The 26,401-nt window shown below is 38.7% G+C and overlaps 1 protein-coding gene across 2 annotated transcripts in view; it reads right to left on the bottom strand.

Annotated features, from left to right (window-relative positions):
- TRIO (trio Rho guanine nucleotide exchange factor) overlaps positions 1-26,401 on the bottom strand; it is a 244,569-nt gene that overhangs the window by 92,373 nt on the left and 125,795 nt on the right. For both annotated transcript variants that reach the window (XM_058830459.1, XM_058830460.1), the window contains exons 14-21: positions 22,361-22,556; positions 21,602-21,768; positions 14,116-14,235; positions 12,488-12,679; positions 11,869-12,018; positions 10,304-10,418; positions 5,666-5,781; positions 2,246-2,368 (exon numbers count right to left, since the gene is read on the bottom strand). In XM_058830459.1, coding sequence (XP_058686442.1) covers positions 2,246-2,368; positions 5,666-5,781; positions 10,304-10,418; positions 11,869-12,018; positions 12,488-12,679; positions 14,116-14,235; positions 21,602-21,768; positions 22,361-22,556 — 1,179 coding nt within the window. The remainder of the gene's footprint in view (positions 1-2,245; positions 2,369-5,665; positions 5,782-10,303; positions 10,419-11,868; positions 12,019-12,487; positions 12,680-14,115; positions 14,236-21,601; positions 21,769-22,360; positions 22,557-26,401) is intronic.

A 26,401-nucleotide genomic window follows, 5' to 3' on the forward strand; every position in this document is an offset into this window, starting at 1 on the left:
TAGTAATCACCAAATTCGTAAGTGTTTTTCCCAAATGACAAGCTGCGTAAGAGTATGCACTTTCTTTCATGTAGATCATAAATCATCCACAATGGATGAGTATATCCACCTCTCTCTCTGTCATGAGTCAAATGTATTGTCAGGGCCCTTGCTAGCAGGGGCTAAAACAGTGAATAAAAACTTGACTCTTACATTATTGAAAAAATCAGGTTTGTCCTCTTTTAATTCTTTTTGTTCCCTAATGGTCCCTCACTCAAGTATTTATTTTCAGTATGGAATTAGAAATTCCATTTTGCTACCTGTTGGGAGGCTAACATATCCTCCCAACAGGTAGCAAAATGCCAAGGGAGTGATAAAAACAACTTCCTTTCAAAAGGGGCACCAACGTCATCTGCAGGCTGACAGAGAAAATAAGGAGCAGTGGTGCTCTGCATACTGGAAGGGATCCAGCAAATCACAGTCTGGAGCAAAGCTCAGACAGAATAAAATCCAAGTTTGAACATCAAAAGTGATCTCTGTTCTTTTTGGATTTTCTTTTCTCCCTTCCCACATGTCCCAACCAACTCCATCTCCAAGTCTGTTCTGGGCTGATCCTTCAAACAAATGAACACTTACTTACTTTCCTGGGCTCTATTATTATTATTATTTCTCTATGAAGGTTGGAGAGCCAGAGGGAGGACAGCTTGAATGGGTGGCAAAACAAAACAGAGAGACAGACAAGGCTACAAACTCAGGTACTTCAGTCATGCACTGGTTGTCTGTCACATGTGAAAACTGGTAAGCCTCAGGAGTGACATCTGCTCTCTAAAGGCCTCCAGAGATGTAGAATTACATTTACATTACATACTGCATGACTTGAAAAGGTTTACAGCAGAATAACAGAATGCTTTAATAAAGTAAGTTACCTAACAAATAAAACTTTATTTTTTTTTACTATCTTCTAATTAATAATAATAAGCTGAATAATAATACAGTTTGTTGTATTTTATACCCTAAATGAATATTCGGCAATCCACAATCACGAAGATATGGAAATCAAAGGCCCTGAAAGGTCTGTAGTTATTGAAAACATTTTTAAGCTACTTCCCTATGATTTTGTCATGAGAAATCAACATCACATAGGGGTCATGGAGCTCCAGTAACAATGAGTATCTGCTGGTTATCTTCTGATTTATTCTGTTCCCAGTAGAAATACAGGCAGAAACCCATTGCAAATAAACAGATCTTGATGGACACATCCTTGGGGGATTTTTTGATGGGCAGGGGGAATTCAGTTGCTGTATTTTGTTTCAAATCTTACATAATACAGCTTGTATTCAACTTGTTTATCAACAACCTGAACAAAGGGATAGAATGCAACCTTAGCAAGTTTGTTAATGATACAAAACGGGGAGGGGGGGATCAGCTCTGCTGCCTCAGTGGGACCTTGACAGGCTGGGGAGCTGGGCAGAGGAATCCAATGAACTTCAACAAGCGTAAAAGCAAGGTTCTGCATCCCAGGGGGAATAACCCCGAGTACCAGCACAGGTTGTTGGCTGATCCTACTAGGTAAGAGCTCTGTGGAGAAGGAGCTGGGAGCCTTGGTGGATGAGCATGAGCCTGCAGTGCCCATGTGGCCAGGAGTGCCAATGTATCCTGGGGTACATGAGGAAAAGTACAACCAAAATGTTGGGGGAGGTGATCCTGACCCTCTACTTGACCCTAATGAGGCCACATCTGGAGTATTGTGTTCAGTTCTGGTTTCCACAGTTCAGGAAAGACAAGGAGCTAATGGAGAGGGTCCATCAGAGCAACACAAAGACGGTTTGGGGTCTGGAGCATCTGTCTAATGAGGAGAGACTGTGGAAGCTGGGCCAGTCTAGTCTGGAGGAGAGAAGACTGAGAGGGAATCTCACCAAAATATAAAATATCTCAAAGGCAGCTGTTAGGAGGATGGTGCCAGCCTCTTCAGTGATGCCCAGTGACAGGACAAGGACTAACAGCCATAAACTTCAACACAAGAAGCTCCATCTCAACATGAGGAAGAACCTCTTTGCATTGAGGGTGGCAGAGCACTGAACAGGCTGCCCAGGGATATCATGGAGGCTCCCTCTGTGAAGACATTCAAAATCCACCTGGACACATTCTTGTGAAACCTGATCTTGGAGACCCTGCCTTGGCAGGGCGATTGGACTAACTGATCTCCAGAGGTTTAAGTATTTAAACCTCTTAAGTATTTTGTGGTAATTTTTAAAATTTATTTTACCTTTGCTGTAATCTGAAATTCTTCATGTTCTTTTAACAACTCTTGAGTGTGCTGGATACTGGAACCAGTAGAAGTATGTGTGGATAAATAAAACTCTCCATTGTCGTGAATCCATTCCAGAGCCTAAATAAAGCATTAAGGAAGAAAAATAAGAGAAAAGAATATATTTTTGCCAATATAAATCATCTATAATCAGTATTTCACACACATGGTTTAGCCACAGGTGAATTTTACTCTATGCCACTAGTAACAATCATCTCATACCTCTACAATATCAAATAGTTCATAACACTGAAATAATTCACTTAGTCTATGAAATAATGCTTAGAGAATTAAAAATGATGTATGAAATCTGAGCACTTCAGTGAAGTGCTTCAGGGCTACAGCAGTCTACTACTGAAAGATTCTAACTAATTGTGTTTTGGTAATACACTCCCCAGATGAGGAAAAAGAAAAAAGAAAACGAAAACAAAACCCACTTTTTTAGTGCCACATGGGATAGCTATACTCAGAAATATACACATTCCAACTTGTAAAAATGTACATAAGACCACCAAACGTGTAGGCTAAACTTTCCAAGCATGTAAGATTTAACTACCACTTCACTCTTTTGCTGATATGTATTCCAGCCTCACAAGTGTGGTCTGTGCTCCTAGAAATTAAACCTGTAGCAGAGAAGGAACACTGAGATGTCTCAGTTAAACCAATTTATGTATGTATAAATAAAAACAAAAACAAAGAACTGCAAACTATTGTTTCCTTTCCACATCCTGACACTTTATTTGCTCATTATAATGAAAAATGCTGATCCATCAAATTATCTATGCTTTACCCACATTACCTGCTGCCCTTTTAAGCATAAATTAGTGGTCATGAGGAATCTCTGGCTCTCGGAAAAAGAAAGTTATGTCCAACTGCTGCATAATAGTAAAAATCTACATGTCAACTGTTCAACAGCTCTCAATACAGGCTTCTTACAGCAGCAGGCAGAGGGACAGGAGCTTAGGAACTTCTCATTTCTGATAAAGACAATAGCAGATGTTCAAAGAGTTTTATACAGCTTGCTTAGAACTGCCTTATTACTAAATGCATGTGTATCTTCTGTATCTTCAGTAAATATAGAACACTAGACAAAATCTAATACCCTAAGAGAAAAAGTAGCAGATTGCTGGTGGGTCCTCACTCTTCCCTTAAAAGGATAAACTGGAACTATAAGTGTTATCTATCCACACTAGTAAGAACAGGAAGAATTTTATCTTGGTGGACAAGATAAGCATTACCTTACACTGAATCAGAAATGGCACTGTCTGTATTATAATTCTATCAAGGATTTAAGCTCATCAAAACTGTGATGAAACAATACTGATACCCTTACTTCCACTTCAAATGCTTTTCCTTCTTGGTAAAAAACCTGGAGTGAGTAGAAAGCCTTCAAAATTCAACACCAAATGTGAATGTCAAGATGCCATTTTCTTGGTCACTTAATAGTGCAGGTGCAAGCCTGATGAGATGGGCCTATACTTTTAAAAGTTGCTGATGGAAACAAATCAACAACTCTTGGACCTCTGTCAAAAGAGCAACATTTCAACCATCCACCTCTGACATGTGTTGTCATTCTAATGTCAATCTTTGCAAGTGAAGACTGATATGGACAGGCACAGCATGACTACCACTGATATTACCAACAATATTTAATACTTCTTGCTTTTAACTTTTTAACCTCTGCCTTTTTATAGTGGGTTTATTACACAATGCTGGAATGAATGATAAACAAAAAGCTGCCTCTCCCCAAGTCATAGAATGGTTTGGGTTGGAAGAGAACTTAAGGATCCTGTAGTTCCAATCCCCCTGCCATGAGAATGAAATGTTGTCTTTTCATAACTTGCTGGCAGCTCACTAGAGGCACAGTATGACAGGAAATTTGACTTGATCTTAACTCCTACAGTTTAGATCAGCTTTCATTTCACCTGAGGTATCATTACAAGAGCTGGAGAAAACAGTTTAGGGAACAGGTAAGTCCTTAAATCAGGAAAAGTCCCTTTTCAGCCCAAATCCTGAAAGGATTTGAGAATCAACCATTGTCCTTGCAAATTACTATGGTATCTTTTCCATCAAAAGGGCATCAAGTTCTGAAAACACAAAGAACAGGTTCTTCAAAATTACAAAAAGACATCTAAATGAAGAGAGAAACATTTCCATTTTTTGGGCTAATCACTGTGGAGTCCCATATATGGTTTGGTTTGCTTTGCTTTTTGATGACTGAACTGGTGATTGCTGAAAAATGGGATTTACAATGAAAACGCTGACAAATCTTTATCTCCAGTGTTTGACTGTTAGTTAGTAATCTCTATACAAAAACAAGTAGATCATGCGCTTGTCAGAGGTTTAAATTAAGGTTATTCAAAAGTGGGGCTGCAGGTGGGGGGAGAGGGAGCAGGGAAGGGGTGGTGGTGGCGTTTTAAAGTAACAGACTTCAAATTCACTCCAAGATATATCTTGCCTTAATTTCTTTGTGAAAGCATGAAAGGCAGACTTGTGAAATCTTTCAAGAGAGCAAACCAGACCAATAGTATTTAAAGTTTTGTCTAAATTAGCTGTCAGAAAGAAATAAAAAATTAGGTTTTTGAGCCTTTAAAAGAGGATCTGACTATATTTTACACTATGGGCATTGTGTCCTTTTCCACAGAACAGGAACAGATAGCTTCCTCTCTTTGTCTTATAACCAGTTTTTAAAAAAAAAAAAAAGGTAAAAAACCATCACAGATCAATCTACTTACCACTTCTGCTTTGAGCCCCCCTTACTTATTTTTAAGGCATGTGTTTTGATCAGTGGAGGAGATTTTTTTTTTTTTGGTAGTGGTAGTTACTTAATTGTTCTTTCCAGACTAATAAACTCAACAAAATATCAAGAGGTGGATCTATCACACAGGAAACCATGAAGCCAAATACACAAAGAATTGAAAAACCAAAGTAATTCAGTTATTATTGTTTAATGAGTTATCCAACTTGTTAGATTTCTAGAACTGCCAATCAACTTAATTAGATATTTTTCCTCCAACATCTGAGAAAAATGCTGCTGCCTGTAATTTCCCCAGACAAATTAGGTGTGTGTGCATGTGTGTAAAAGTTAACAAGCATAACAATTTGTCAAACACAAGCTTGCAGAAATTAGATTTGCTGGTACCAGATGAAGCTGGCAGAAGCAAAACATTACCTTTAAGTTACAACAGTTACAGACACACTGTCTCACCAAATTTATTTGTTCTGTATTAAAGGGAAGGCAAAGAATTCAATTTTATCCATCTGATGTTTTTGCCATTTGAAATATTGAAGTCAATGACAAATTTGTTACTGTGAGAAGACAATGTATGTCAACCCTCGATCACACCCAAGAGGATTTTCATCCTTTGAAACCCTCACCTGTTTGGCACTTCTTTCAAACACCACATACTGTTGGCATTGATCGAGACGTCTCTTACGCATGGTCCAGTAGTGCAGCACACGGTTCTCCCTCTGGAAGAGTTCATTCAAAATATCTGAAGAAATGAAAACAGAGCTTATGACAACCAAGTTTAAAATATCACACTAAAATCAGGGAAATAAAGTACTTTACATTGTAGAATTTTTTCTGTTAGTCTTTGATTTGCTTTTTACCTGATATTAATGAAACATAGTGTTCCTTTTTCATTATTTACAGAAGTGCCTGTTAAAGAAACTAGAGGTGCAATTAAAACTTATTACTGACACCTTTTTTCTTCTCAAATATTTTTCACAAGGGGACTGACATTGCTTTTAGCAGGACTGAAAATGTAGGCTGATAAACATGGCACTTGATGAGGTTTCCTCAGAAAGAATGAGGATGCACAATGTAAACATGCTTAACATATTATATTAATTATATTATAATTAATATATTATAATATATTATATATATATATTATATTATCTGAAGTTAAAACCCAGAATTTTAAATATATCAGTCTCCTATAAAGTATTTCAATGATTTAATACAGATGAACAAATGTACAGAAACCCAAGTAATAAAAATAGGCAACTACTAAGTTTGTAATTCTCTGTTTTTAAAAAAATCAAACAATATATAATTGAGTAAGCAGACTTGTTAAATATGAATGTCCACTGAACCTTGGCAGAACTTCCAGGTAATCAAATAATTAACTCCAGAGTTTGTTATTCCTGAGTATCAGAAAACTCACATCCAAATCCCAAACATCCAACCTTTTAAATTCCTCCTAGCAAAGACCTTGTGCTTACAATATGCAGAAGACCTTATCTGAACTCTGCTTCTTTAATGCTTATGGTTTTTCCATCAAAGACATTCCAGCAGTTTCCTGTGAAGCTTAGTTTACCCACTGCTGCCTCCAGAGCAGCAGCCCTACTTGACTTTGTAGCTACTGCAAACCTAGAGGGTAAGCTGAGCATGGGGAATGGGGACACTCAGTGTCTCCACTAGGTGATTCTGTTGGAATTGCAAAGGGCCAAGAGGGAGGCTTTGCTTACTTGCTTTTCTGCTTATACCCAGAGCTGGCTATTTTCCATAATCCATAACTACGAGTGGAGGCTATCAGGTGCTAGGTGTCTTAAGGTCTCTGCATTCTGCTCTCCCACTGTGCAGGTCCACCATGCTTTACATTCCAAAAGCTAACTCCAAGAAACAGTTTTGAACAGTGAAGTTCAAATAACAGCAAGCCTGAGGGGAAATGCATCTTTGTCTCCCTCATCAGAGATCTGGGACCAAACACAACAACTTGTCACAGCCTCCCTGAGGATTATAAAACCTGTCTGAATCACTGCCAACACCCTCCTATTTAGAAGCACCGTGTTTCCACTTGCCACAGGGTGTTGAGATCACCCAGAATTTTCTTTTTTGGTTGGAATGTGGTCACTGTGGCCAAGGTTTTATTTTTTGCTGGTCAGGCTCCCCTCAAATATGCCTCAGCTGATCTGTCCTTTAGCCAAGCTATGAGCTGATCTGCTGTGAGCCTCTCCTGTTTCCTCAGTTTTATTTCTACCTTATGTCACCTCCAAAACCCTTGCTCAGTCTATATGCCAGTCAGATTTTGGGAGGCAGGGAAGTGGAGTGGATGGGACACAATTATTGTACAATGCAACACACCCAACTGGACACACCATATAAAAAGAGACATCTTGATAGTGATGCAAGCAAAGTAGTTCTGACAAAGAGCAATCAAGGTGAATTTAGCATATTGGAACAGCATTTGTTCTGTCAGGACATGATACAGATGGCAAGGCAGTGAGAGATATTTGGCTGGGCACTGTTAAGTGTTACTGCCATTAATTTCTTGGACTGACAAAGAGGAGAAAAAATATTTTATAACACTACTCTCAGGAAGTTATAGAACATCAATATTTAATGATAGGTTTTGAAAAGCATCTCTGTGTCTCAAGCCACCTGAACTACAGTCCCTGTTGTTGTCATTTACTTTGATTCCAACATTTGTTAGGATTGTTTCCTAAACTTTCAAATTTCTGCTCCAGGCTCAAAGAGTTCTCAGCGTTCTCTATGCATCCTGATCCCTTCTATGAACCTATCTAAAAACCAAAGACCATTAGACAAGTTCTTGAGCCATGCTCAGTTGCAGCCTGCACAGCAGACAAGGGTAACACAGATGCACACAGACTCAGCAGCCGAAACCAAGATGAAGATGCTCTCATTTCAAAGCTTACAGGAATTGTCACCAACTCAATCAACTCACAGTTTTAGGCCACAATTCCTTCCTAAATGACACAATATTTGAGTACCCTTAAGTGCATATAAAAGAAATTATTTACACTGGTATGCAGGGACATAAGTACACCTCTCTGAATTCAGTACCACTGTAATTCCTGTTCCCCATGAAGCATGTGCTTAGCTAAACTTTGCCTAGATTAAGACATCACTTTTCCATATAACTTAATCTGCATCTGGGAATAAGGATCAAGTATGCTATTGAATGAGGTTTTTGAAAAATATTCAGCAGCTCTGCAGAAACTCAAGGGTTACTCAAGTTTTTAAGGCATTAATTTATAAACTATATACTGACTGCAATCTGCCAGTTTCAAGCATACATCTGAGTTGTAATGCTCTATTACAACATACGTAATCTCTCTTTCACTAAAATAAACACTAAATTTTTTTTCAATTTAGAAAAGAGGTGAAAGGAAATATTTTTTTTCTTAACATGCATATTTGAACCGGAAGAACAGAGTGAACTTTTTCATCATTTGGTCAGCTACCACCATACCACTAAGACATAAGAGGAAGGAGTCCCCACTAGTTCTATCTTAACTCATGTTTAATTCTCAGAAGCATATATTACATGGTTTATGGGGGGGGGAAAATATTATAGCAACAGCTTATTTTTTCTACTTGACTTTTGCTGGTTTTTTACTGCTTTTTAAACATGTATCACTCATCCAGAATTTTAGATGCACACAGAACATGTGTAACACTATGGTTCTGACATGGAATGATTATTCTTAAGGACATTAGTAGAGATCTTTCTATTCTTTCCTTATATGAGCACATTTACCCTTCTGAGAATGACAGTTCCTACACAGACCTGAAAGCTGAATTTTAAAAAATTTTGTCTAATACTCAGTAAGTGTGGTAGCTACAACTTCCTGCTTGCTTCTGTTTTCTTTGTCTCTTACTGAAAGAAGAGCTAAGTGACAAATGTCAGCTTCAGTTACTGATACTGCTGGCATTTGTGTTGAGATTTTGTTTTTTATAGTTCTATAAATGTTGGGGACAGAGGAAAAACAACCCTTTGTTGTAGCTCTAAACACTCAAAGTTTCAGCCGCCACAATCCAATTATTTCCTTATTCACTGGGTAAATTTAATATGAACTGTTTCCCCCTTGTAGTTAAAGTTAAGCAGTGAACATGTCCTTTTCTAATAGAGTCATCAAGTAAATTAGAGCAGAAGTGACCTCTGGAGGCCATCTGTCTCAATCTCCTCTTCAAAACAGTACTAACTTCAAAGTTTTTCAGGGGATTGTTCAACTAAGTTTTAAAAATTCTTAGGGGTACAGATCCTACTACCTCTCTGGGCTATCTGCTCTAATCCATCTTGCTGTAACGCTTTCTCTCATTCAGAATCTTCCTTGCTTCAACTTTTTCTCTGGACTTATTGCCATGTTCCTCTTGAGTCTGGCTACATCATATGCATAACTCCCCTTTGGTTAGGTGCAAACAGCATTTAATAGAAAATTAGACTTCTCTGGTTCTGAAACTGGCATGGCCAGAGTGTTCACTCAGAGCTTCAAAATGCACAGAGTGGAATATGACTGACAATTAAATTAATAAAATGCAATTTTTACTTTAGAGTCTCTCTGATCTCTGTTCTGCCACCACACCTATCAGTTACACATACCCTATTAATTTTTGCACTTTTGTCCCTCAAAGCCCTACAGGTCTCTCTGTCTCCATTTTCTAGAGTGCTTATTACACCTTAAAGCTGTATTACGTATTATTAATCTTAGCAAAAGTCAAGCCTCATGTAGTAGCTCTTTCCAGCTTCACCTCAGCTACTACCTGTCTACACATCCAGTTTAAATATGATTAAAGTTACCCCATACTTCATGAAGTTCCTCAATGCTGATTCAAACTATCTGAAGAGCTCAAGGGCATCGCACAAGCAATAATCTCCTATCACTCTGGCACTCCCAGGGAACTTGCGGAATGTATGACACCACACTGAACAAGCTTACACTGATCAGCTCCCATTTGGCTTCAGACCAAACATTATCATGTGGAAGTTTACTACCTCATTGTCTCAATAAAAAGCAGCACATTTGAGTCTCAAATAGAAAGAAGATTAGGTGTAAGTAGCAGATAAAAGAGTTCCAAGCAGCTTCATTTGGTAGAGGAGACTTTGAAGATTGTCAGCTCCTTCAAAGTGCACTAGCAATTTGTTTCCTGTTAAGCCTGACAGAACTCTTTCCACTTGGGCAGGCTTCACTACCCCATCACCACACATACCACAGCACATGATGACGACTTTCTTGTGAGAAGAAAGAGAACAAGAAGCCCCTTACTTTTCACTTGTTGTTCAGGTGCTTTGATGTGTGTCACCATCCCTGGCATGTTGACACTGTTCCTGTGCAGGTATTTCAGGAAGACATCAGCATTCCTCCGAGCCAGTGTGCAGGCCTAGAGAGTAAGAGGTACAACTTCATTTGAAGATGCACAAATACACATGCAGAAGAGATTAAAGATCTTCCTAACCCCCTTTTTGTACATTTGTCACCCTCTTCAGTTTTGGAAAGCACTGCATGTTAAATCTTCTACAAGTATGCCAAGCCAACCCAACTATTAAAATAGATATTCTGCCAAACAGCAGTTACACCTTACCCAGCAGAGAAAATACAAACAGATAAACAACTCCAAATGAAATCCTATTCCTCTTTTCTGAAGAGCCTGAAAAGCAATTACCAGCTCTAGGACTTTGAGCATGTCTCAGCTCAAGAGAAGTTTGTTTAGTGTATGCACTTCAGTTGCTTACTGTGTAAACAGCGCACATGCTTATGTACCCACCTGCATATTCCAAAACATCCATTAGTACTTTAAAGAAAAAGTGAATGCTGTGCTGAAACCAAAAGCACTAAAATAGTAACACCTGCTCTTAAAATATTAAGGCAAGGCCTTAAGAGCTTTCAGTCCTTACCACTATATTACGAGAACTCAGCTCAGCTGTTGTCTTCATCTTAACATACATCAAATATTACACACAGGCTGGCTGCATTATTTTTAACATGCAAATTATGGAATGCTACTTTAAAAGGTTAGAGAAAGGTGGAATGGTTTGATACAGTAACAAAGACACTAAGTCATTTCTCACACCATTTTAAATCAAATATTAGTAATTCATGCCAGCTGCAGAAGGATCTATTATGCTGTATATTTTGAGTTCTGTTAACATGTTCTTGAGTGTTGTAATCTGTTAATGAGAATAAAAAGGTTTGTAACAAAAAAGTTTTATTCTCTTAGTAGTCTTTCATGGTGATGCTGGAAAATGCCTTTGATAAGAGAGTTAGTTACACTGCTCTGCAAGCATATGCTACACATTTAATTCAGTATGATCAATAACCTTCTTCACTAGGACATTAGTTGGAACAAAAATCTCATTTATCTGAAGACTATTGCACAAAACCCAACTACTCCCAGATGCTTGTCTAGCAATTCCTCATTCTGTACTCCTCTGTAGTCCCAGTACATCTGAGAGCTGCTCTGATGCACAGGCAGCAATGGCACTATATGACTTTCACTTCTCTTCCAAAGCAGCAGCCTTTAAGCATTCTTTAGCATGACAGTCGCTCAAAGAAGTGACTTCCAATTCCTCTTCAGTCACACTGGGAGATCTGACATCTACTGAAGTTGAACAGGAAATGTATTTATAAAACTGGCTACAATTTTATGCACTCGGCAGTATTCTCTTAATCACTGTCAGAAGCAGTTAACACGCCACTTCCCACATCTTTGCAGTTGGGGACATAGCTGTAGCTATGAACGGGCACTGTTGCTTTCCACAGCCACGTCAGCACTGTAAGAGCTGTTTGCCTGCATGCTTCCCAAGGAGGTCGCAAAAAATCCCCAACCTTACCTTTAGAAACGCTTCCTTCTGCTCCAGGTGTTTGCTTATCATGGGAGTAACATGATCTGTTTCAGAGTTGGGACCCAGTTTGTCTGCTCCCCCACACCAATCTTCTTCTCGCTTATATTCTTGCTCGAGGCTTTCCAGCACACTGCACACCTTTCAGGAAAACGGAGACCAACTTAGTAAGGCAAAAAAATCAAAATTCAGGCATCAAAAAAAGAAAACCAATCTACCCCTTACATATACCCCCTAGCTTCTGACACGCTTTGACTAGGACTTAAGGCAACAAACTTTGGCTGTAGGTTTGCAAGCACTGGCCTGTTTACATGTAATTGCTCAGATGCTGTCCCTAAAATTGTTCATCTTTCTCTGTCTCTGTGACTTCATAGTTCTGGAGGGGCTTAATTGATGACTGCAGAGGAAGCAACCTTGCCAACTTCCCCCCAAACTTTTCAGACAAGCAGATTAAGCTGATTTTTCTCTCACTCCCACACGAAAAACAGAACTAGCCATCAAATGAGTAAATATAGCCAAACCTCATTAACAATTTTTTCAAGTAATGCTGTTCTATGTCACACTGAGGAATTAACCAAGGCAGACCACAGATCATGCATCATTTCTGTACCTGTTCAGAAGTTTTATAGAAGGCAACAGATGCATTCACAAGCTTGAGACGGTCCTCCATCTTCAGCATCAGCTGCTGCCAGTGGGAAGCGACCTTCTCTGCACACTCCCGGATCATATCCATATCATAGTGATTAGCCTGCAGCATTGCCTCTGCCTTCTGCTGAACCTGCAGGGCACTTTGATGTGTTTTCTGACAAGAGGTGAAAAGTCAGGAGGTCAGTGGAGCACTTCAGTTCATTTATTTGGAGACTCCAGAGGCTCACATTTCCACTATGTCAATGACACTTCTATACATGCACAAACACCCGTTAACTAAAAATTACTGTCTGATACTAGTTACTGTATGACTTCTCTATGCAAATACAAAGGAAATAAATCCTGTGGAGATTTATCATCAAATCAACACTAAATAGCAATACTTAACAAATGTAACTGTCTAGCCTTAAGCCACGTGTGATGTATCTATGCTGCATTTCATGCTGTTGTAATTATGAATTTCAGTTTGATTTTCTTTCCCTTCACAGTGAGAAAAAAGATGACAAAAATGTATATTATTTTGGCAATCTTTACAGCTTTAACTTCAGTTTTTTGCACATCAGTGGTGAGCAAAGAAAGGTGCAGGCACGCAGACCAATAAAAAAGACAACTGTCTATTGACTGTAAGAAATTTTTTTAACTGTATTTCTCTGTGAAGAGAAATTGCCTAAAACCAAGTAGCATAAAAATTAATATGGATTTAAATACTACTAAGTATTATTATACTGGAGTAAAGAATGGCCTAGGAAACACAGACCTTTAAGGTTCCTCATAATTTATTCTTAAATTGAAAAACACCTAGAGGTCTCATGATTTTCATACTTCTACCAAAGCTTCAAAATGAGGGTGCATATAGTGCAAACTGTATATTTAAAAAAAATAAAAATAAAAAAATCAAGGGAGTAGGGAAGCATAAAACTCTTCCAAACAGGAAATGAACATTAAAGAGTTACTGCAAGGCAGAGTACTTCTGAAAATAGTCCACCCAAACAGCAATAATATTGCTAATATTATCACTAAGTTACTCAGTAGTGCATGTGTACCTAAACCTAAACCACTACAGCATGTAAATGCACTTCAATCAAACTTAAGAATCCTGCCTATTTTTTTGCAGCAATATGACCAATCTGATAAGTGTAGTTTGAAGCCATAGCACGGGGACTGACACACCACCATATACAAGTTCCAGTGAAATCTACTCTCAAACAAAAATGGAAACATTAAAGAATGACTTCAGAATACATAAATCTTCTGCTTTCTGGCCCATCAATTCTTAATTTTTTTTACATTTGGCATTACAGATTATGTTCTAGGAAAGGAATAACAAATGAAAACACTATTTTCAAGAAAATTGCTGTGAACAGCTATCACTTTACAAAGATGCAAAAAGGCACTGAGAAGATGTTCACCTGGAACTGCAGCTTCAAAATAAATAAGAACAAAAATCACTTTCTCAGTAAGTGTTTGTCATCTCTTTGCCCTGTGTTCAACATCCTTTCCTAAACTGAAAATACTGTAGCATGGATCCAAGAGTGCTATTTACAGAGAACTATAAATACAAGGCTATGGTTACTAAAATGGTGCATTTACCTCTATTGCATGTTGAAACTGCTCATGCTCCCTCTGTAACTGTTCTGCCTCCTGCAAAGAGCTAGCAGTGATAAGCCCAGCATTTAACATTGACTCTCCATTTCTGATCCAGCCCAAAACCTGTAACAGAAGAGAAAACCATAAAATACACAATTCCACTGCCAACCCGCAAAAAAGCACCACTGTAAGGGCAAAAACATTTAGGGTCACATCAGCACCGGAATCAATAACTAAATAATTTGTTAATTACATACTACAGTGAATTTTATATTGAGTAAGCACAGCAAATGACATTCACTACAATTTCACTGAGCTAACAATTCACAACTTGCAGTCAACTACATGCTTGTGGCTTCAGTTCGTACTCTGAAAAAGGTTGTGCTTCTGAATACTGTTTCTGTCGCCTGAAAAGCTGGGAAAAGTTACAAGCAATAGCTGCCTAAAAGCCAGTGTCAGTAATGCAAATTGAGGATATAAATCTTAGTAAAAAGTATGCATAGAATTTTGAACATTAATGTGGAAAAAAATGTGATCATTGAGTAACCTTCTAACTGCTTCAAGATTTTCATTTTTCAGAATGCACCTTCTTTGACCTTTGTCCAGTGAAACTCGAAGAATCCATGGCTGGGCAGAAACCTCAGGAGGCCACCTTACACTTTCCTTATCAACAGCAGGAACATGCAACTTATTAGACCCCTCACAAAAAAAAAAGAAGAAAAAAGGGACATTTTCTCCCACTTCACATCAGCTTTGTTTTTCTCTCTCCTCTTTCCATCAGGAACATTATCTGACTCCCTCCCTTAGACACCTCTTAGCTGGTTGACCACAGTCTCTTCAATATCTTCCACATGAAGTCAGTCACCTTATTTTTCTAGAATGCTGTTCTTTTATGAGCTCACTCCAGTTGATAACCATGACTCAGTCATAATTTTTCAAATACTAAGTAAAATGGGACATAATTCAGGTTATTCACTGTCATCTGTACAACTCTTCTATGGAACTGTTGCCCAGCCAGTAATTACCCCTGTATTTATTCAGCTGATTATTCTTTCCAGTACATCATGCTCTGTATTTTTCACTATTAAAACCCATATCCTTCTTAAAGCACAGTTCTCCCATACATCAAGATAATTCTGAACTGTAATCCAGCATCTTCTGATGAACTCAAACCCCTTTTTTCCAGTTTCTTCTACTTTTAATTTCAAATTTAATAGTATCATTTCTAATATGTAGATTTTCTGACTGAGAACATGGACTAGTAGTATCCAAATACAGACAAATACAATTTTATTTTTTTTTCATTTTTAAAACTGTCTTCCAACCCATTAAGTCTCTTAATAACTTTTGTTACTGAGTATGTTTTTTCAGCAAGTTATCATTCCTGGTAATGTAGTCTCAAATGACATTCTCATACTAAGTTAGGACCAGACAGACTGAGCTACACTATTCTAAAAGCTTTGATACTGCTTTTCCACCCCTCCCAGAAGAGCTGTTACCTTGCCAAGAAACAAACAAATAAATAAATAAATAAAAAAGGTTTAATCAATGGAAAGCTATGATTAATTAACCCATGTTAGCGTTTTCTCCTTTTGTCACTGTTTAAATTTAATGATCTATTTATTCCAATGTTTTTCCTGGGAACTGTGTTAAACTAGCTGACCTATAATCCTCCTTTAGCTAGTCCTATTCCACTTTTGTGGAATAGATGTTGAGTTTCAGGCCTCCACAGTCTCATCCAATCTCGTGATGTTTGAAAACAATAAGCACCAATTTCTATGACATTATTTCAGGAAGTTTTCTAGGTATTCCAGAGCAAATTTCTTTAGGCCCAGTTGATTTGAACTTCACCAGTTTTTCTAACTTTTTCCTACTAATTGATTTTAGACTTTTAACCACTGCTAATAAATATATTAACTACCAAATCAGTTAGCTCTTAACACTAAATATTCTCATCTAGTGATCCACACATGACACTACCAATTAAAACATTCATGCACTAAGTAATCAGGATCATATGACTGTACTTGCAGACTGGAAACATGGGAAGAATCCAAGAAAATAACCTATTTAAACACAATTCCTCAAAAACTGAAAGGCATGTGTGGATCTACATCCAAAGTACACTCTAACATGTCTGGCAACTTGAAGCAACTGAGGTCTAGCCATCCTGACACAAAATCCATTCCCTCAAATGTGCACTACAACCTCACCCTCTGACTTATCCAGATTGTGACATTATTGCATTATTAATGCAGTTTTTGCCATGTCTGTCTGCACAATGAATAACTAACAAGTTTTTTCCACTCTGATAGCATGTATTTGAATTCTCCTGTATCAATTCTGGAGGTCTGTAGAAAAGAATAAGTCTACAAAGTAGAAGAGAGGGCATGCCAGACATGTAACTGGGTGCACATTCTGGTCCTCTGGGGAGAAAGCACTGGGTCAGGTGCAGCCCTGCAAGGAAGGGGTAGGTGGCTCTAGCTTTGGAACAACCTCTCCTACTGCTAAGGTGACACCTGCAGATCACAGCCTGGGGGCACACAAAAGGGATCATGAAAGAAGCTGAGTGTTCCTAAATTACCAAGGCACCTGGGGATTTTTAACACTCAAGGGAGAAAGCCTGGGTAAGTCTCAGGAGCAAAAAAAGGGCAGCTTCTGAGGGAAGCAGATGGGTCCAGTAGACTGTAGGTAGAAACTATACACGGACAAATAAATTGTCTGCAAGAACACAGAGGCAGGTGATATTTATTTTTTTTTAATTCCTCCTTTATTTTCATTTTGTCTTATGAAACTTATTCTAGGTTCCTTCTCTACCTTAAAAAGTAATTCTTCCAGGTACAGTGTAACAAAACACACGTTTTTAGGGTTCTTATACATCTATCCTTCTTCATAGAAATTAATGAAAGAGAATGCTTAAGCAGCTCCAACTGAAAGCTCCTCTTGACTTGGCATCCCATTATTTACAGCAGTGACAGCTAGAACAGAACATGCCATTCCAAACACAAAGACTTGCCCTCCTGCTTGGTGCAGGTTCAGGGTGCAAGTGCACAAGCTGGAGAAAATTTGCCAGCAGTACTCTCCCTTCCCCTCTGCTCTGACTCAAGGGAAAATATAAGCATTAGGAAATAGGGAGCCTGTTCTCCTTCCTGGGATGCTGCCTTCAGGGTTTGTTGGCATGTTTATGTTCCCACCACCTTCCTGTCTGAGTGGATTCTTTCCCCTCAAAGCCTTGAACAGACTAGAAAAGCATCAGGAGAGCATCAGCAAAGGTGTGGAAAAGAGACAGAATCTGGATCACTTGGGACACTTGAAAAGGTCAGATAGGTAAATCTGTAGATAAATGCTTGATTTAGGATTAGTTTCTTGGACAGATTTTTGACTGTAGCTAAACATGATCACAAGACAACCTGCTTCAGTTTGCTGTCTTAGCTATGCTTTCACATCCATATGGCGCTACATGGAGTGCCAGGACACCCTTCCCGAGTAGTATTTTGGAATAGACAGAGCTCAAGCCCCAAGCTAAAAAGATCTGCTAGTGGAAACACAAATCAGCTCAAGGTACTCCTGAGGGCTGAAGTATCTGTACACCATTGTATATACATGAATAAATAGTTATATATCCAAGAACATATACCATGATCAGAACAGCAGAAAATATTGCCCTGAAAAGGTATAATGAGCATACTGAAACCAACTGGATTGGGTTTAGAGCTTAAACACAGTAAAGCATTCATTCTACAAAGTGAGTATGTGGGAGTAATTGTAGCAATAAGTAATCCAGCAGCTGTATGTTAAGTGATTAATAAAGAAGGTTTGTCTGGCAAATATACAGCTGGAGTTCTGGATGAGACAGACATTCTCATAATTGCTCTGCCTCCACCTACTCATATGTCCCTGCCCTGTAAAAAAGTTTCCTTTCCATATTGTTTTCCCCACATACAGCTGTCCCCTTTATTTCAGTCAGCATTTTCTTCCCCCTGTCTTCCATGCGTTTTCTACACTGTAATTTTCTATTTGGTTTTGCCCTTTCTACACCTATTACACATCAAGCTGACAAGCAAATTCTTTGCAAGTTTTCTTTAAACACCTGTTTGTCTTCTGGCTCTTCTGCTTCCTCCTAGTCCTGAGGCTTGACATACAAAACTTCAATGCCACAAAGCAGAACTGGCACAATAGTTAAGGAAGAAGCAATTCCGAATGTTTTTGTCTACTCTCTGTGCTTATTTGATAAAAATTCACTAAGCACTAAGTTTCACTACCTAGTATGGAAGAGATGGAAGAGAATCTTTGCAAGTGTTTGCCTAAATTCCTGCAATGTTGCAGTCTAACCTCGTCACATGAATACAAGCTACATATTTTTATGTACTTTATATAAATACATGTGTGTGCATGAGTGTGTGTGAAAATACAAGAGCAGTCATGTTGCTTTGGCAGAAAGAATTTAAATGGAAATACTGTTAGAATTCTTGCTATGGAGATGATAGCTCATCTTCATAATAAATATGCTTACACCCAGTTCATCAACAATAAATCTAACCAAAAATCTCAATAATTGAACAGGAAAACCACATGGTCACTGCTTCAGGCAACAAAACACAAACAAAACAGACTGAAGAGGAGGTTTTCCACTTCATTTTACTCTCAGGTAAAGCTCCTGCTGTAACCTGCTGACCTATAAAGTTTTTCTCAGTGCAGAAAAGACAGGAGAAGATCATGCTTCCTCAATCAAGCTTAATAAAAATCAAAATAAATCAGATGTGGTTTTCCGAAAAGGCAACTGAAATCACAAAACTAAGAGTTACTAGCCTCAAAGCATTCCAAAGGGCTCAAAAGAAATCCTATGAGACAATGTATTAACATTCAGATTGAGTTACATTTGATTTTCAGGCCTCAGGCTGGGCAAATATTGCAGGCGAATCTGTACAATAAAATCTGGAAAAGTAATACATTTCTGTCAGCTACATGTTCATGCATGATTGTCTGAAGGTTCACACATATTATGGCATTTAATTCAACATAAAATTCCACTTGTGTTCTAGAAATACAAAATAGAATATGCTTTTTTCTTCCAAATCCCAGTCTACCAAGAAAAGACAGTTAGCTGTGTTAGTGTACTACCTACACCTTTAATATAAGATAAACTTTTCCAGTACTTTCTTAGGAATATAAATTTTAGCTTCAGTTTTAGTCAGGGCTAGCACCGGTTTGAAACAAGTCAGAAATTTCTAATAGAAGGATCTACAAATCACATACGAAGTGCAATAAGGGTATTCTCCTAAAATCCATGATGTTCATCATCTGCCTGTTTCTGCCAAAATACAGAACATTTGTTTCAGACATAGGTTTTGTGTCTTTCTTATAACATTTAACTTGCATACAAACAAAGCTAGTCAACCAAAGTACTCACTTTATTGTGGGACCACGCAGTATAATAACTATTTAGCGTCTCTTTGAAATATTACCAAAGTGCTATATTCTATTCTTTTACTGAATACTATTTCAGCATCATGGAAACTAACATTTTCTTTTCTTACTAACCCAACCCACCCAAACCTACTGACATACCATAAAGGGATGAGAGTGCCTCAGCTGGCATTATTTCTTTTAATTTTTTCCTTCCTATGCAGATGTGCACTCTTTTCCTTCATTCTTTTTCAATGCAACTGAACTGAGTACAGAAACTATCCTGATCTGCAACAACTTTATCTCAACCATTACTCATGTGAAAGGAGGAATTTGCAACTTGCACTTACCAAGATGAGGCAGACAGAGCACAGTTCAGAAGAATATGCAAAGCCTTGAAATAGCATATCAGGTATTTGATTGATGCCTATATATTGCACTGACAGCAGACAACTATCAGTTTTTTGCATTCCTTTAATTCAAAGACCACATAGAAACTTCGCATCTACTACTGTAGAGCAATCAAGCACTGCCTGAAAATACTTTGGGAACTTTCTATTCACGTCTCCTAGTCCTAGCTGGACCCCTTTCATTTGGGAGTTGTCACTTAGTCTCATCATTGCTTACAGTAATACAACAGACTATAGCAGACTTCCATGGGCTGCCAACTGTGAGCAAGATCAAAAAACTCCTACCTTTTCTAGTGTCATGTTTCTTTTTTAAACTTTTACCTACTTCAGTGCATTTTCCCACATCTCAAATTCACCAAAGGTTTAGGTGTTTACCAGATAAAGACCTCAAAACCAGCTCCTTTATTGCCAGGAGAAGTAAAACTTTGTTTTTCTTCTCGAGGAAAATAAACTACATAGATATTATGTTATCACTATTTGTAGATGTTTCAAACAATAGACCCAGAAGTATTAGGTCAGTGTGCAGGGACTGTGACTGAGCATTGCTGTCCATCACCATACAGATGGTAAAAGCATGAGTTTAACATTAGTTCAAATCACTCTACACTTCAAATACTTGACTTGCATCTACAGAATATCAGAATCATTTTGGTTGGAAAAAACCTCTACAACCATCAAGTCCAACTGTTAACCCAGCACTTACAAGCCCACCACTAAAGCATGTGTCTCAGTGTCTCATCTACATGTCTTCTAGACATCTTCAGGGATGGTGCCTCCATCAATCCTGTTACAGTGCTTAAAAACCCATTCAGTGAAGAAATTTTTCTTAATATCTAATCTAAACCTCCTCTGAAACAACTTCAAGATTTTCCCTTTTGTCCTATCACTTGTTACCTCGGTAAAGAATCCAAGCCCTACTTTCATACGCCCTCCTATCAGGTAGTTGCAGAGTGTGATATAGTCTCCCCTGAAACCTCTTTATTCCAGACTAAACATCCCAAGCTCTCTCAGCTGCTGCCATGGGTCTTGTGCTCTAGATCCATGCAGCAGTATTGACTGGTGTTGTGAAGTGCCTCAGGGAGGCCAAGAGTTAGTTTCAGAGAAGCATTGTTAAAGGAGAGGCATGGCTGTAAGCAATGTGTGTGAATTTTGACCCCCTGTGTTGGGGGATGGGCAGTGTGAGCCCTGGATGAAGTTGTCCCACCCCAAACCCCTTGTGAAGGGTGGCTCAGGTGTTCTGATTGGGTTTGAGTCCCTGGGGGTTTCTCCCTCGTGTTTCTAGTGGTCCCTGACGCTGAACTCCACCCTCAAAGGTGAAGACCTTCAAGAGTTCTGTCCCTCAAAAAGCCCTGCTCAGCCTCTGTTCAGGGCTCTCTGTTCTGGACCTGAGTTTGTTCCCATGCTGAATAAATGGTTTCATGAACTGGGAGCCCATCTCGTTGGTGTTCCATGCTGGTCCCCAGAACCCTGCGGCTTCTCTGGACGAGATCCTGAGGTTGTGGACTGCAACAGACTAGTGATGCAAGTTAAAAAAATGCACTTAATGTTAACAGAGGATGAAGTTTCTCAGGTGATTGAAGTCCTCCCCTTCTCCCAATGAAAGACTTTATGCAGCAGGGGGTCGTTTCCTGTGAGTGTTTTTGGGAGCAGAGCTCTCTCTCGTGGGGCCGTACCTGCTTGACCTCCGCCTGCAGGTGCCGCAGCTGCACACACTGCTCCAGGTGCTTGCGGTGCTGCTCCGCCGCCACGTCCAGCTCCTGCTGCTTCTCGTGCAGGAACTCCAGCAGGTCCTGCACACGGGTGGCCATGTCCACGTCTCTGTCGCAGAGCAGCTCCACACCTGCAGTCGGGATGGCCGGTTAGGAATGACTCACAAAGCTTCCAAAGACAAACAGCCTGTTTCCACTGTTTTACACTCAATTTCCTAGTTACTTCTCCAACCTAATCCTTGGAGCATTTGCTTACACAAGTATAAGTGTTTGCACGCCTAAGAAGTGCAAAATGGGATTTTTCTAAACATCTAATACTTACCCTATGCGACCATATACAGTGAAAAATATCAAATGAAGGGGCATAAAGAACAAAAAAGAAAGACATTACTTGAAAGCTGAAAACCTTTGCTTGACTGTATTGATCTTACTACCTATAAAACTAACGTTCCCTTACTTACTCTAATTTTACTGTCTTCCTGAGTGAAATCCCTTTCTTTAAAAATTAAACACCTTCAGGTGTTGCCAACTCTGATGGCATTATGTGCTGTAGTACCAGTATTTTCTTGTGAACATCACAGAGACATTTGTGTATAAAGGAGTCCACGTGTCTCCAGTTTACAGTTAACCAGCATCCTTGTTATTTTCACACATCCCATGGAGAGACAACTGGATGATTCTTAGAAAGCCACTGCCCAGAATAGCATGAAGGAGCCATCTTACCAGATGCCTGCACTTCATTGACATACTGCAGCAGATCCTGCCCTTGGTGGATGACATCAAAGGTCAAGTTATTCATGGTCAGGGCTTTGTCTGCATGATGCTGGAGCCTCTGTTCTGCTATTGTAAGATCTTCAGTGTCAAAGTCATTCATCTGCTGAGAGAGCTCATCATTCCAAGACTCAAGGTCTGAAATTATCTGGGGGAAAAAGGAAGGAGACCATGTTCAATTACCCATTATACAACACAAAACAGTTTATTTCCAGTGTTGCACTTATGGTTGAGGTAGGGAGCTCAAATTGCTCATTGTTGATTGACATCACTGATCAAATCTGACATGGTTCAGACACAGACTGTCTTAGTATGGACTTTAAATTTTGGCAAATAATCCAAAAGAAACTCTTTGAGAAATGCTACAGTTCTTCAACCAGTGCTTGCAACACTGTGGGTACCCCTGCCTTATGGAAGGTACTCCATCAGCATTTTACTTGTGAAACAGATGAAGTTAATGCATTTTTATCTCCACTTTTAAAGGAAAATGTGGATCTGGAACACCTTTTTAATTCTTCAGACTGCACCAAGTAGTAATTCACATATCCACAGCCAGCTTATCTTACAAATATGCCAATCTTGAGCACTTTTACAAGAAAGGGCTCCACTCCTCTGTGGGCAGGAAGCATCAGGTCACGTGTACCTTTGATTTCTGCCAGACAACTGAGAAGCACTTACCACAAAAGGCTGGGTACTCAGTGAACCAGCAAAACCAAAAAGCATACTTTATTACAATATTACTGCAATGTCAGAATTAAATTTGCCTGCTTATATTTTTCAGCTACACTTCAGTTTTCACATTTTAATTCTGGATTTTATTCTTCATGGTAGGATGTCCGAAGAACGGTAACTAAAAAAGTTTTGTGTTTTTTTAACATGTGTCACAACAGTAAGTTCTCCTTGTTTGTCCAGACAAGTGTATTTTCCAAATGATATTGCAAAGCCTATCCGAAATGTAAAATATTCCTTTAATTAGGATACTGGTTTTGCATAGTGCATACAATCCTCATTATCAAAGCATTAACTTTGTGAGTTGAGTTCATATGGCATAGATTTGATGCATCAGTTACTTCAAAATGTCTAACACATTTATCCTTCAAGCCAATAATCAAATTTTTTTCCAGAATTTTTGGCACAGTTTTGGCACAAACTATTGAAGTTCATTGGGAAAGTAAAATTATAGATGTCAAAAAACAAGTACGGCTTAGTTCCAGTGTTCTACGATTTCAATATTAGGACAAAATTATGTGAATGGTGCTAAATAAGAGGAAAGAACCTATTTATGCAGCAAGACACAACAGAAAGAGGACCTGACTTAACAGGCATTAGCAATCAAGTATCTACGTGCATAAATACTTAACCAAAGTAATTTGTTGTCAGCAAAAGAAAGATGGCACTACCCCTTTTCAAGTGGCTGTAACAGCTCCAAAGTTAGTGAGACATTTAAATGACATGAGAAATACTAGGAAAATACGCCTTCTAGAAAAAAAGCAGAATTAGAGAGGTATAAAAGTTAATTTTTTTGTACAAAACTTCTATAGTTTTCTACAATCTCTCATGAAGACAGATTTTTCCATTCTGCTCACATGATCCCATAAAAAAATGGACACATCAAGCAATTAATATTAAAATTGTGGCACCAGTGAGTTACTTCCTGTTTTAGAGGTGTTCAGCAAAAAATAGTACTCAATTCACCAAGTATTCAAGTTTTACACCATGTCATAATGGGAGATTATAAACTATTAAGGTAGCTATTTGCAATCCCGAAACCTGCTCAGCTACCTCTGCTGAAGTAAAAACAGGCAGAAACTCAAGTGTCAAGGGTGACACTGAAAAAAAAAAGCTGATGACCAAAGTATTCAGGAAGACAGACAGGACAAGGCTTTCAGCCACTGCTTGAAGCTCCTTTCATCTTCCATGTGCTCTAAACATCACACATATTCAGGCATATATAGAGTGGTTTTCCCTCTAAACACACAAACAGGCTTCACCTCTCACAAAATCCTTAACAAGTTCCCTTCATTTCCTTTTTACTTGGTCCATGCCCAACATGTCTCATCACCTTCTTCTGCTCTTCACATTCTTTTAAGTGACCTGAACTTTTAAAAGAAACTTCAGGTCTTCCTGACAGTCCAGACAGACAGAGAAATTGCTTACTTTCAATTACCCCCCTTTTCTACTCTTGTGCATCTCAGCTCTGCTTTTCCCAGCTTCTCTCTGAAACTCTGTGTTCATTTATTCTTAAAAGCAGTGGAGGTCATCTAATGTTTGTTTCTTCATCCACTGAATTAGGGAAGTTCTAGGAAAACAGATTTACCATCTTATTTTCATCCAGGTCAGTTAACAACATTCAAAAGTTACTCTGAAAAAATATCTGTAGTTGGACTTTGTCAAACAGAAATCTGAGCATTAAAAAAAGGTTGCCAAACTCCACCATCAAAACACCATCTTTCTAAACACCACTGTACAAAGGATTAAGATTCAACATGGCACATTTATGACACTGTTTTAAAACGAAAGCCAGTCCATCTCCCTTCAGCACAGATGCCAAACTTTATCTCTTTTACTAGGAATTCAAGTGAGACTAAAGTAAAAAACACAGTAAGCTCACAATATGACACTGCTGTGGCTGTGTCTGTATTTTTATAACAATGAAATAGATTGTAGTCACTAGCTCCTAAGATTCCCTTTACTTGATAGGAAAACAACTGTTTTCAAGGGGTCAAAACTGTGTCGCATCAGCCAAGAGGTTTCATTGATCGTGCCTCCAAAGAACAGCTATAAACAGCCAGCAAGAATTATAGTTTTTCCCATGCTATTTCGTACAACCAACCCTATGCTTAAGATTGTGGCACACATACTGTTTAAAGCAGTTTGAAACACTCTGAACAAGGCTAATACATTTTCTTTCCCCTTTAAAAGATCAGGATCCCCACAATTCAAATAAATAATGCCAGCATGTTTCCACACTGACTCAAAAGGTAAGTAGTCAATGACCATGTGGTGGGTTCATAAAGAACTTTCCTAACAAGGGCAGTAATTGTCATATTTTATCAGCAGTAATTAGATGGTGCAAGTCTATATCAGCCACTGCACCTACTGTGCAAATCTGAAGGCAGAGTTAATACAGAAATAGCATTCACTAAGCCCTCCCTGCCCACACTCTTCAGTGCTTCCCCTAAAGTTCTGCTTTACAGACAGCACTTTCAAAGCAAGCAGGCTCCCATTTTGCTTGTAAAGTTTTGTCAAGACAATAAGCATTAAACAAACAGAACAAATGACTAATAGAAATCTAAAGTAACTGAATCACAAATTCATACTGCTCCCAGGAAATGGACAACCCAGCATAAACACAGGCTAACAATTTACCATACCATGTGTTCTAAAAGTTCCCAGTGCAGATTTTGAGCTGCCTGATATTGCTGCATTCTATTAAATGTAAAGGGAACACTGAGAGGAAACAAGGCAGGGTATAATACAGAATACACTCACACTGAATGGGAAAAAAATAAAGAACCACAGGTCTCTTCTCAGAAGTGTCTACCATGCATGGTGCCAACTGAAACCTAGCAAATATTATGTGCTGAGGAGAGAAATAAAAAAAATAAAAAAAAAAAAAGGGAAAACAAAAATGGGAGAAGAGATAGGTCTCTATGATACCCCAGCATTTTGCATCCTCATCTTCTCAGCACTGTGATTTAACAGGCATTTTGTAAGTATGATCCAAAAATAGAGTTGAGATAAAGCTGTGAGCTGAAAAGTGTGTGGTATGCTCTATGTAAAGCCCTGACATAGGCCTCAAGGCATTAAAGTTACAGACAGGCAAAAATGTTACAGACACAGATGAGACAAGCACATTTCAGACTGTGTACTTTGCCATCACTGTTACCATCCCACTGGCTGTGTTCACACACACCTTCCTCGTGCTCCTAATAATACTAGCAAGGGAATCTTCACCTACATTAGTTTGCTCATTCTTGCCTTTATACAAAG

This window comes from Poecile atricapillus, chromosome 2 (assembly GCF_030490865.1).
Source record: "Poecile atricapillus isolate bPoeAtr1 chromosome 2, bPoeAtr1.hap1, whole genome shotgun sequence".
Classification (NCBI taxonomy): domain Eukaryota; kingdom Metazoa; phylum Chordata; class Aves; order Passeriformes; family Paridae; genus Poecile; species Poecile atricapillus.